Source organism: Chaetodon trifascialis, chromosome 19, assembly GCF_039877785.1.
Source record: "Chaetodon trifascialis isolate fChaTrf1 chromosome 19, fChaTrf1.hap1, whole genome shotgun sequence".
In the NCBI taxonomy this organism is placed as follows: Eukaryota; Metazoa; Chordata; class Actinopteri; order Chaetodontiformes; family Chaetodontidae; genus Chaetodon; species Chaetodon trifascialis.
Genome location: NC_092074.1, coordinates 6595506 through 6608063, shown reverse-complemented (window position 1 = coordinate 6608063; position 12558 = coordinate 6595506). Strand labels below are relative to the sequence as shown.

Genomic DNA, 12558 nt, shown 5'->3' with positions numbered 1-12558 from the left:
AGCAACACAAACTAATATAGTGCATAGTTAGTCAGCGGTATTGACTAGCTTCAGTGATGACTGAAGACAAACATGTGCGCGCACGCGCACGCGCACACACACACACACACACACACACACACACACACACACACACACACACACACACACACACACACACACACACACACACCACTATTTTCATTTATTTTCATTTAGCTGCAGTGGCTCCCCACAGCTGGAAATTTGCCCACACAGCAAGAATAATGCAAATACACTGAACATCCATCATCAGGACTTACTGCTCAGTTCCTCTCCAGAAAATAATTACAGACACACGTTCACACCTAACATGCGCGTACACACACACATACACACGCACACACACGCACGCGCGCGCGCGCGCACACACACACACACACACACACACACACACACACACACACACACACACACACGCTCCTCACCTGTGGACGTAGTGTAGCTGGTGAACGGAGTCGATGGCCAGCACCATCTCAGCCAAGTAGAATTTGGCCATCTCCTCTGGCAGCCGGTCCTCAAACTTACTGAGCAGAGTCAGCAGATCGCCACCCACATAGTAGTCCATGACCAAGTACTAGAGAGACAACGAGACAGAGGGAAAGAAAATGAGAATGAAATGTCAGGGGCAGGTAGTAGAAGAGAAATGAACAAATGCACAGAGCAGAATAACTTCATTTAGACAAAAAAAAAAAGGTCAGCATAGTGTGAATCAGTGAGGTGATTTATGCAGAAAACCAGACAAGAAAGTCAAAAATATGCCGTCCCCCTCTCCCACCCCCCCCACCCTCCTCACTTTCCTATCCCTTTTTTCTCTCACAGTATCATTACTACAGAGGGGCACTGAGGGAGTGGGTGGCTCAACAGTTCTTAACTTTTGAGGGTTTCCCTAAAAGCTGGCTGGACGGGCAGCGGTGTGTATTTTTAAAGCCTTGGGGAGTGTCCAGGGTAAAGCATTTGTTGTGAGAATGTTGGAAATGGAATGACAAACAGTCCTGGCATTTGAACTCAGGGTCACAGGGAGAGGACAGACGGTCAGGTTAGGAAGAGCTGCCTCCAGCAGCCAATGAAAGCGAGGAAGAGCTTGGCCCGCAACCAGTGAGAAATCTCAAAGTCATTCTTTTGGTCTTTTACGTAAATGTTTTTTTGGCCGTGTTAACTTCTGTTGCCCAATTTCCTACAATTCTAAGTCATGCTGTGCTTTGTGGTCAGAAGTGAATGTGCTGGTCAGCGTCTGGCAGGTCACCAGCCATCATGCAGAGGTGGTGCTGTTTTCTATAAATGAAATGGCCAGAGAAATGGTGAAAGTGGCAGGTGGAGCTACGCAGCACAAGGCTGTGGTTGTTACTTTGGAAAGCACCAAAGTCTGAATGTGCTGAAATGCATGAAGTAAGGCTGGGGGATACTCAAAAGGAGTCTGATGCATCAGATAAGTAAAGGTTAATAGCTCCCTGAGAAGTTAAACATGAGAATTTCTGGAAATACGCTTGGTGGAAAAAACTATTTCCTGCTCATGATTATACACAGAGAGAGAGAGAAGAAAGAGAATACTGTGTTACCAGATTATTGTCGTCCTGGAAGGCGTAGTGCAGGGTGGTGATCCACTGGCAGTCCCCATTTACCAACACATCCCGCTCCTCCCGAAAACACGCCGTCTAAAGAGAGATGCAACAAGGTTTATTCTTCAGCTTAAAATGTTATTCTGACAACAATTTGAGAGAATGGGAATTCATTTTTCAGGTGCACGTCAGAATGAGTCACGCAGTTTTCCATATTTATAACAATGTTACACCTACACCACTTCTTCACCTTGTATCAGATGTCATTTTCTATGCTGTTACCTAAGCACCCATTTGTTCTTTTAATCATTTGATGTGTAATTGGAATGGCATACCCTGCATTTAGATTCTGTGGTTCATGTATTAGTGTAATACTCTATGTGACACCTCTGGCCCCCTCCAGTAGCAAGTCAAACATCAGGATCTTCCACAGAACACATGCTTAGAACTAAGAACACAGTGTCCTGACTCGAGGACAGTTTGGAATGGGAATGCTTGCTAATCTTATAATTCAGGGCTGTCTGGCAGTGCATCATTTAGGTAACCTAGGTGACGTCGACTTTTTGCGCTAACCTGATTTCTTAATAATAATGTAAACAGGAAACCCCTTAATTGAACGAAACTTGATTAACACAGCAAGATATTTTGCTCGGGAAACCTGATTACCAGGCAATTTACAGTAGAACCTTAGCTGGATTCTAAAAGGGTTTAACAAGAGTGCATCTATATAGTGAAGATGCAGGACATGTAGCAGCATGGTGAAGACAAGGTAACATCATTCTGTGTCGTGCTCGATGTCCAAAATAATTCAATTCAAAATATGGCAAAGTGAAACTTATCCAAAAGTAAGTATAAGACAACTTCCACAGCTGAGCAGTCCATTAAAAAAAAAAAAAAAACAGCGTAATGTCTCAACACACCCTGCTCTCTGCCTGTTCTGTCAGTCCAAATGCTCTGATCAGAAAAGAAAAGAAAAGAAAACTCCTCAGGCTACAACGTCTTTAAATGTGGCTAAGAAAAATGAGAAATCTGATTACTCACCTTCATGTTAACAAAGGTTTTATAGTAACCACATTATTATATTGCAAGTTGTTTTCTGATTTCCTGCCTTAACGTGATGATTAGCGTCTTGTGTGTACTTAACCGTATTGCAGATAACTGACAGGTTATCATTATCCTCCACACCACCCTGGTGGTAACTATGCTTCTGTGATTTACTGCACACCTTTGCAAGTGTGCAAATCAAGATTCTAAACACTGTTGTGTGAATGCACAACTTAATAATCTAAATCAACAGAACATCCAAAGATGGCCCCTAATCTTGCACTGTGAAAGCCACCATTTAAAAGGGTTGTACAGATCTTTGATGTCTACAACGACGATTACATGCTTAGTGTCCACTGTGCACAGTACATCTGTTGCTCTACATTGTTTCCCATGTCCAGGCGTTTGCATGCATGCACACACACAGTCAGACACACACACACATGCAGCAGGGACCAGTTTTGGCCTGTGACGTATGAGGCATGAAGATTGAAGACCCAGGGGACCAACAGGAATGTCAGACTGTCAGGAAGAGGTCGATGAGAAAAACATGCAGCTCGTGCGGCTCAAGCAGCAACATGTCCTGCAAGCATTCATCAATGCAGGCCTGATTTGTGGGTGGATAAATGAGGGTTGTGACTTCTCTTGACAGCAGAGTCTTTTCGAAATTAATCACCAATTCCCTTTACTGTTTTCTGTAAAGATCCCCCCAATACTGCTGGCCCAGTATTCAAAACCAGTAGCAGAATTGGTGAACCCCAACAGAGGCTTGGAGTGAGTGATGCTCACCTCTGCTCGCTTCAGCATCTCCCACTTGTTGAGGATCTTCATGGCGAAGACCTTGTCTGTGTTTCTCACTTTTACGACAGCGACCTGCAAGAAAGACCGAAGAGTGAGAGGGTTAAAAATCAAACAGTTTTAATCATTTGTGTCAGGCCAAAGCCAGTGAAAGAATGTGAAGAATGTTAAAAACACACACCAACAGGAAAATACCAAACAGATTTAATATTTTACCAAACAGCAAAAAGAACAAACGTAAGAACAGCACAATGATAATTCATGTGTGATAATGTTTCAGCCCCACTAACAATCTCAAATGATTAATATACCTTACAAAATAATAATGATCATTACAATCTCAGCAGCAACTTTCCTTCATTGAAAAGGTTGTTAGAACAATAAAAGGACAAGGAGATGATCTCAGCACAAAAGCATTACATAAGCTAAACTTAGAAACAGGGTAAGATGCAGGGAAGAGGATACACTGAGAAATATCTCTAGTACTGTGAAACAGGATGAAGTTGCAAAGGAAGAGGAAAAGAAAGGATGACTGGAAGAAGACGGGAGGAGAAAGAGGAGGTGGGAGGAAGGAGAAGCTGAGTGAAAGAAACGGACAGAATGCAGAGAGGAAGGAGAGGGGGGTAGAGCTGGGTGGGGAGCAGGAAGTGACAGAAGATATTAAAGTGCTGACTAACAGATGCACTCCACCTGGATGCCCCCCCCCCCCGCCTACATACACATACACACACACAAAACACACAGCTGGACACAGCTGGACAGTTAAATAGGATTCATGCTTGCTACTAGCAAATTTTGAGAGAAACCCTTGACCACTCCTCTAATCACTGTGTCCAGTGATTTGCAAATGGGCACAAATCAATGGTGAATGGACTGATTTGTGCAGATGTGATGGTTTGGAAGGAAGTCTCTGATGACTGATTATCGATCCTCACTATTAAAATACAAAAACAAATCAAAAGTCTGTGTGTCATTATCTATCAACACAACAAGCCTTCAAAAATCGCATTTAAATTCCCAGACGTATTCCTTTATCATGAACCAACACACACATACAAATTGAGATACAGATGTGATCACACACCCCACATGCTGTATATCCTGTGTATTTAGTATATGTGCACAAAAATGTATTGATTTTGGACTCTGGATAATGAGGCCCTGCATTGACCAACCTCCTACAATCTGTTAGTAGCTGCATGAGTTTTCTTTTGTCCGTTATACTGTCTTTTCCCACTGTCCCACTGTGTTCATCATACCCTCTTGCACTGTCTTAACAACATGACAGCGGCCAACTTTCCCCTCACTGATAATTGCTGAACACCATGACAAGCTTCCCCAGCTCTGGCTGCACGGTTTGCCAAAAAAGGAGATGCACAAGCTGCTGTGACAAACCTCTGCAAGCTGCCCGCCAAAAGCGCATGTTGATGCAAACTCACATCCTGGCTGATTTCTTTTAGCCTCCTTTATATTCTTGTAATATTCTATGAATCCAAAAAGCAGATATACATGCAGGCCTCTTTTAATGGTTAATTGCATACAAAAATATGCATACATCAGGGGGGAAACCCACAAAAAATAAACAAAAGTAAACAGACAGGAATTTGTAAGTGCACTGCACACACATACAAGGATGAGAAGTGAAACAAACACAGGCGCCCCATGCAACAGAGGGGTCTGTAGTCTATTAAATGAGCCGGGGAATGCTGCTAATGCAATACAATGATAACATTCCTGCAGTGTTTGGATTTCCCCTAGTGATCCCTCACCAGAGGAGAGGAGGACCGGAGGAGGAAGAGAGGAGGACAGGGGGGAGCGCACTGTTCTTGGCAATGCCTGGCTGTTTTTGTCCTTTTCTCCATCTCTCCTTTCATGTCTCCACTGCTCTTTCCTTCTTGTGGTCCTCGCTGACAGGCCTAGTGTCTACTATGGGGCCCAGGAAAGACTAAGCACAGAATTTACATCACTGTTCCTGTCTATATTCCTGGATACAAGTGTGTATTGTAGGTTGTTTTCTATTTTGTGCTGTAACTGAAGATGATTTGTTACCTCAGGGTGTCGACTGAGTCTTCAAATTTGGCTTTATCAGTTTGGAACAGGCATGAAACAAGCCACAACAGTTAATATAATTATTCCACAGGCCAAGTACTTTACAGAGTGGCAGAGACAGACTGCAAATACACCAGTTATCTGCCAATATGGCCACAGAACTGGCAGACTTGACAGCCAAGGCCACATTTAAAGGCATTTAGTTGCTGACAAGTGTTTTGAAGAAGTGTTCTTTGAGCCAATCCAACAAGCACTACAATAAAGTTTAACACTGACTGATAGCCCATGACTTCATAACAACTTAACGATCACATCATGATGGCGTACATCTGAAGTGAGGCCAGCCGTTGGGAGCTGAACCTCTAACCCTGGCACTGTTTGTAACAAACACTATCCACTGAGCTCCACCAGACTGAGCGCCATTTGGCCCCTTTGTTTTGGTGAAGAGGCAACTGAGTCCTAATGGGAGCATTCTCAGAGGCAGGAGGCCAGTGCACACTGGTCCATTCATCAGACAAGCTGCACAGCATCACCCACCTGCACCATTTCTCTGCCTGCTGCTGACAATGGGAGGATGAAATCAAAACACCCTGCACTCAAACTCGCTCGTCTCCCTTTCTGTCTCTCAAGTGCTTTCTTTTCCTTGTATTCTTATGTCTGTGTCTGTCCACCTGGGTCTGTCTCTATCACTGTCTCCTTTTAACGCTGTGATTCTCTGCTACCATATCTAAGTTGCAGTTCTGTGCTCAATTTTCTTAAAAATCCCCAAAAAGGACGACAAATAAATCATATCCCTCTAAATTTTCATGACACCTTCCCAAAATACATGTTTTCCATGTTTGCTTGGTGTGACCTTAGGTCATACAACTGTTATTACTGTCATCCAACCAGAATAAAGCTAAGACTTCCAAACTTTGTGATGAGCAGTCATAATGAAAAACTGGCACATGTGCTTCTGGGTTTGCAAAGCATCTCAGGTGCCTGAAGGTAGCAGTGCTGACGAACTTGCAGAAACATGTGCTATCTGACTGCTGCTGAGAACACTGTTTGGGGATGTATGTCTGTATACTGAGTGCCATTTAAAGTTCTGCTTATTTAATGATGCCCTGAGCCAGATGGGAAAGCTTACAAAGTTTTAAATGCATGGAACATACAATAGGATGTGATACAGTCTGTACAGACAACAGTAAACAAAAGCAAAAATTACAACTACTTGTACTACTTGACCACTGAGCCAGCTTTCATTCTGCTACATTCCCACATTTCTGTTCACTACACCTCCAGAATAACACCCACATCAACACACTGCAGTGTTTCCTCTACATTCATTTAGGAGTGGCGGGCCACCATTCCTAAATCCTAGCCGACCGCTCCGTCAAATGCTTTTTTTCTTTCTTTTTTATCGTCGCAAATACACCACCACCACATGTCTCCACCTTCACAGCAGAGTCCGACGTTAATCACTCACGAGAGCACGGCCTTGAAAGTGACATCACATCAAGCACCCAGGCACCAGGTCATAGAGTCAGAGGAGTGTCGTCTTGGAAAATAGGGCAGCGACTTACCGGAGAAAAGGTAGACTTATTAGCTTAAGATAACTCCTGATAGGTTTCACAAGTTAAATAGACATTCGCAAAATATTGATGGCCAGCTAACGTTACGTAACATATCGGTAGCTTAAGTGAATTGGGCCCGGTGCCAACTCAGTGTCGCTAGCGTGAGCTAACTAATTGATAGTATTAAGCTAATATCTACACGCAATGAGCTTGTTCAAATATTTCTTTAAGAAGAGAACGACAGCTGATGAAGATGACGCTAGTCAGTAGTGATGTGTCGGTCACGAACGAAACGGCTCTTAGAGCCGGCTCTTCGAAGTGAACGATCGGAGCCAGCTCCTGCCTGCTAGCTGGAGCGGGAGCTGCTTTGGGGGGTTTTTTGTTTGTTTTTTTGTTTACTCGACTTTTTTTCCGTTCAAGCCGCACGTGATTGGTCAACTACATGATGTGTGGTGGCTTCAGTATGTTCGCACTGAGCAGGAGGGGGAGGAGCAGGGGTTACAGACACAGCGCACGCGCGCACGCACACACATTCAGCCTTTAAAAAGCATTTTTCAACTGGCCATTCAATAAATATGTTGTAAAAGTAAAATCTGTAGTCAAGAGTCATTTGTTTATGCCACCACGGCTCCCTGGAGGGCCTGCCCCCGCTGCTGAATAAAGTCCTAGAGGAAACACTGCACTGTGCAAGTATATTACTATCAGGTGATTAAGAAGTAGAGTAATGGGACAGTCATGATGTCTCTCAGGCTAATTGAATTTTTCTGTCACGTAAAACTCATACTTGCACAGCAGACTTAGTGAAAAGGCAGTGGAATGTCACCACAAGGTAGCACCATTCATGAATCACACCACAGCATGCCCGAGACACACACACGGACACATGACTCGCACATGCACATACCAGCACTCCTTGCAGGGACACAAGTCAGCAAGTTAGTATTTCATGGCAGTACTGCAGCTACATGCTGGCAGGTGTGCCTGTGTCTATCTCCGTCCATCAATCTATCACTCTGTTGATTTCTCGTCTCTCTCCGCCTATTGGAGGGTTTTAAAGGGAACTCAGGAATTCACAAACTTGTTTGTACAGATGTGGAATCATTTCAGAAATGTTAGGGAGTGTGTGCGGCGTGGCTCATGGTGATTAATTCACTGCTAAAACCCCACAATTTCTGACAATCTATTACAGAGGTACTGGCAAAACAATTGTGCGCCATGGTGAAACCTAACGGCATGAAGATAGAAGGTTTTTGCAGGACACTGACATTATGTAAGAGTCTTGGCTGAGGACCACAATACCTGTCCCTTCAACATTCCCCAGCTCTGACATCATTACCTGAAACCCAGTGACACATGTAACTCTATCTCCCTACAGGCACACAGAAAAGCAAAAAGTAAATAATCAAAAACAACCCACAGTGGATGCTTTCCACTGGCACTAATTCATTTACTATTCACGGGTTAAGTGTGAAGAAGAATTTAAGTGTTTTGTTCAAGCTGCAAGTAGAGTCATGCTCATGCAGCAGACCAATACTACGCACAGCTGCAGGAATGCAGCAGAAAGTAATCCACTATCAAATACAAGAACACTCTTGTCTTTTATAATTCAGGTATTAAGCTCGAAGGGCACAAAAGAATACAGCCTTTTACTGGCAAGTGTTGCCCAGAGATCAAAATCTCTGCCTCAAGGAAGAAACTGCACATTTTGAGATGTTTCCTGTCAGAACACACACACCAGATGATGTATCTATGTGAAAATGCTCCAAACTAACCTATAACACCTGTTTCTTGCACAAAAGCGAAAAAGGGGAAAACCAAATTGCAGGTTCTCCACTTGTATGGTAATAGACTGCTGCATGGTTGAGAGTTAAAACCAGAGGGTATATTACCTCTCCGAAGGCTCCTCGTCCAATCACCTTAAGGATCTCAAAGTCTTCCTTGTGAAGGCGCATCTGCTTCACTTTGGAAGTGAAGGGTTTAGCTGTAGAGAGAAGGAAAACAGACGTCAGATTTTTCCAAACGGTGTCTTCAGAACACGAAAGGCACATTTAGGATTCACTCAATTCATAACAAAATAATACTGCACAGGTAAATATCAAGTACACGCAGGGACAGAAGAATAATTTCAAGCCAATTGTAAACCAGTTGTTTTAACCATCATCTAGTGAAAGCACTGATAATGAGATGTTGTGCATCTGGATCTGCCTGACTCATCTCAGCAGGTGATTGTTTGATCACATCATACGTTCGCTTTGCAGTTGATCAGAGCAGCACATTACAATGCAAGGAAAAAAGAGTTAAAGGTATTTTTATCCTGTGACCCAGGCTTATGGAAACATACTTGTGCTAGTCATGTGGTAACCCACTAGGGACCCACAATATTCCCAGAACTCAGGAAAGGCTGCCATGCCGTTTTTAATGTTTTCTATCAAAGTATTAGTGACCACCTGGACCTCTCTATAGCACATGACACCGGACACAGAGAGGCTGAATGATAAAGCAAGCTATTGTTACGCCTTTAGTCATGGTTCCTGGTGGAAAAAGGACCAGGAGGGATCTGTAAGGGTCACTAGCGTTCCCTCACAAAGCCAAACAGATTCCATCTATGGCTGACAAAGTCAGCATTTCCCTCATTTGTGGAGAGCTATTCAACCACTTCCTGGTTTACATGATCTCAGCATGCCAAGGATTGGCTGCAAGTTCACCAAGGTCAGCACACTGGCTGCAATGATACACTTAATTGTCTGATAACACAGAGAAGTATAACCTAACTTGTTGTTTTGAATGGTATGCTCCCTGCTTTTTAACAGCATTATTAGCCAACAGACAAGCAAGTACTCACATACAAATACATTTCGATGCTTAACATGGCTGTTTTGGTTAACAAAAGACTAAATCTACATCTTCTGTGTGTGTGTGTGGGAGCTGACCACCAGCCAAGCTGACACTCTGGGCCCATCTGCAAACCCTCCCTGGCAAAACATCATGCTCAATTCATCTGGTTGCCATGACTTTACAGAGCCTCTAGTGTTGAGGAAAAGGACATTCTCCCACTGTGAAACAGGGAAGTGCCTGCTGAAATAAAACAAACAGGTCGCTCATAGCTCAACAACCTCTCCACTCACACTCCCTTCTGACTCCTGCCTCAACTGACAGCTGGCCTGGCCTGCTATGACCGCAGGGCAGAGGGAAAACAGGGGCCGGTGCAGTGTGCCATGTCCTGGCACGCATTACTACAGACAATGTACACACATAAACACACAAGCCACTCAGCCATCGCACCATCGAGTAAGGCTGGGGACACCTGACATGGGAAAATTGCCTGGTCATTTCGTTCATTTTCCTGCAGACCAGTTACAGAGCAAGTAGACCAGAAACTTAAAATTTGTGGTCAATCAACCCTGTTGTATTGTGAGTTGTTTTCCAGCCTCAAGCAATTGACCAGGACATCGCCACAATTCTGCAACAATGACGACAAACAAGGTGGTGACAAACAACAAAATCGGTCTTTCTCACGAAGTGTTCTCGTGCACGCTTCCCTTTCTTCATGGATTATCTAACAGCCCAGCAATACTACTTCAAAATACAGAAAATTACACACGGCATGCTGACCTGAAAAGACCCAAGATTCATTGCAAGAAACAACATCTAACATGCAAACAGCAGTTCAGACAACAGTACAGAGCTGGCTGCAAAATGTCAGCCACAAAACACACCTCAATATATACATATAAGATCTATACATAAGATGTGATCTCTGCACATGTAATATTAAAAAAAAACTGGTTCTGTCAAAGAAATCTTGGAGGGATTGTCTTCCATAAGGACATGTGTCAACATGGTTTTGTTTGACTTTATAATCTCATAATATTTGACTTAGGACAGGCTAATCGTAGGTTAACTGCCAAAGTGGCCGGAAAACAAACTCATAATCAGCGAGTCGAATCTACCACCGTTTTGCTGGGTGCTACTGGTAATTTCCATTCCACATGTGATTCTTTTCAGCCGTCTACTTTAGCCAGCATCTTTAACCTGGCATGGCCTGTTTGCCAGAGTGAAGATAATATCTAGCAGCTCAATCCCCAGATTCACATTAAATCATTTATGAAAGCCAACAAATTAGTCTGGAGCAGCAAACGATTAGGAAAGAGATTAAATAATGTGGTTAATATGCTTGTATTTTCACTGTTAAAAGCACAGGCATAAGATTCACCTCAGATGTGCAATTACATAGCTTCAGCACGAAGAGCAAAAATTTGCATTCAAAGATGTTGTCATATTCAAATTATTTCTAACTGGATTTTTGCATTTCATTTCACTTAATGTGTGAATAATGAGACTTTCAAACAATTCATGATGGGTTATTCATTGCAGGGTACAAAGGAGTTTTCTCAGTCATCAGCGTCGCATGCTCAGGTTTTCAGCAAATACAAAACATAGTGTTTTGTGTGGTCAGATTTTTGTTGGAATCGTTGACACAAGCATCAAGTGTTTATCGTTAGTAGCCGAAATGTTTTAAATATGATGACAAAGCCTTACTAAGCTAACTGCATTACAAGATCTCCATATCGACTTTCATCGAGAACAGCCATATCAATAAATGCTATTATCTCAACAGGAGGGCTCCATTAATTCAGCACTATGTAGTCTCATTTGCCCCCACCCTATGAACACAAAGGGCAATAGTCGTCATAAAGGTTTACAGAAACTGATGTAGACTATTCTACATTTTAGAGACATGTCTATGGGCACTGCTGGTGCTTGCCATCCAGCCATCATCCTGATTCAGAGGTGCTTATACTCTGTGTCTTCTTTCTCTCAGCAGTCTTTCAGCCCTTTACCAAACAAACATGCTGGCTTGGTGTGACTTGGTTTGGCTTGGTGCATCAGCCCAGTGTGGCGGGGAATTGCATTTCTATTACAACAGAGCTACCAACTTGAAGGTGTGTGTTTCAGTGATGATGTGCTCATCTTGAGTAAATGACATTTAAAAGCAGTGCCCACTTCTATCATCATGGATTTTCAGGCTGTTGTTACGATTTTGGTAGACATCTACCGGCCACTGCTTGAAAAACAGGGATGGGATGATTGAAACCGATGATGTATCTGCTATGTTTGATCTATGATGGACCATGTTTGGTCATTCTTGTCCCTCACTTAGGATAACTTTGTGCATTTAAACTGGTAATGGAAATGCAAATCAACATGGCCTGGTTTGACTTGAATGGAAAAGTCTTATTAATTTCTATGCATCACCTCATCTTCTTTATCTAAACTGATCTGACAAGGTAGGACCGGTGGCTAAAGGTTCAACTGCATGCATCCGATTCCTTCTGGTTTAACTCCAAATTATACAAGTCAGAGCTAACAGGGTGGCGGGCCAGAGAGCAGGGGGAACAGAGTCAGGCTAGCTCAGAGGGAGAAAACACTGATTAGTGGCTGCATGCTGACTCAGGAGCTCCACTAAACCAGCCACATAAGAAATGTCTTTCATCTCTGAGCCAGGAGCCCACAGGCCCTGTCCACAACAAAGC

The 12558-nt window shown here is 43.3% G+C and overlaps 1 protein-coding gene across 12 annotated transcripts in view; it reads right to left on the bottom strand.

Annotated features, from left to right (window-relative positions):
* The window catches only part of cdc42bpab (CDC42 binding protein kinase alpha (DMPK-like) b), a 70981-nt gene that overhangs the window by 33615 nt on the left and 24808 nt on the right, over window positions 1-12558 (bottom strand). For all 12 annotated transcript variants that reach the window (XM_070987775.1, XM_070987768.1, XM_070987773.1 and 9 more), the window contains exons 2-5: window positions 8914-9005; window positions 3411-3494; window positions 1578-1673; window positions 447-595 (exon numbers count right to left, since the gene is read on the bottom strand). In XM_070987775.1, the coding sequence (XP_070843876.1) occupies window positions 447-595; window positions 1578-1673; window positions 3411-3494; window positions 8914-9005 (421 nt within the window). The remainder of the gene's footprint in view (window positions 1-446; window positions 596-1577; window positions 1674-3410; window positions 3495-8913; window positions 9006-12558) is intronic.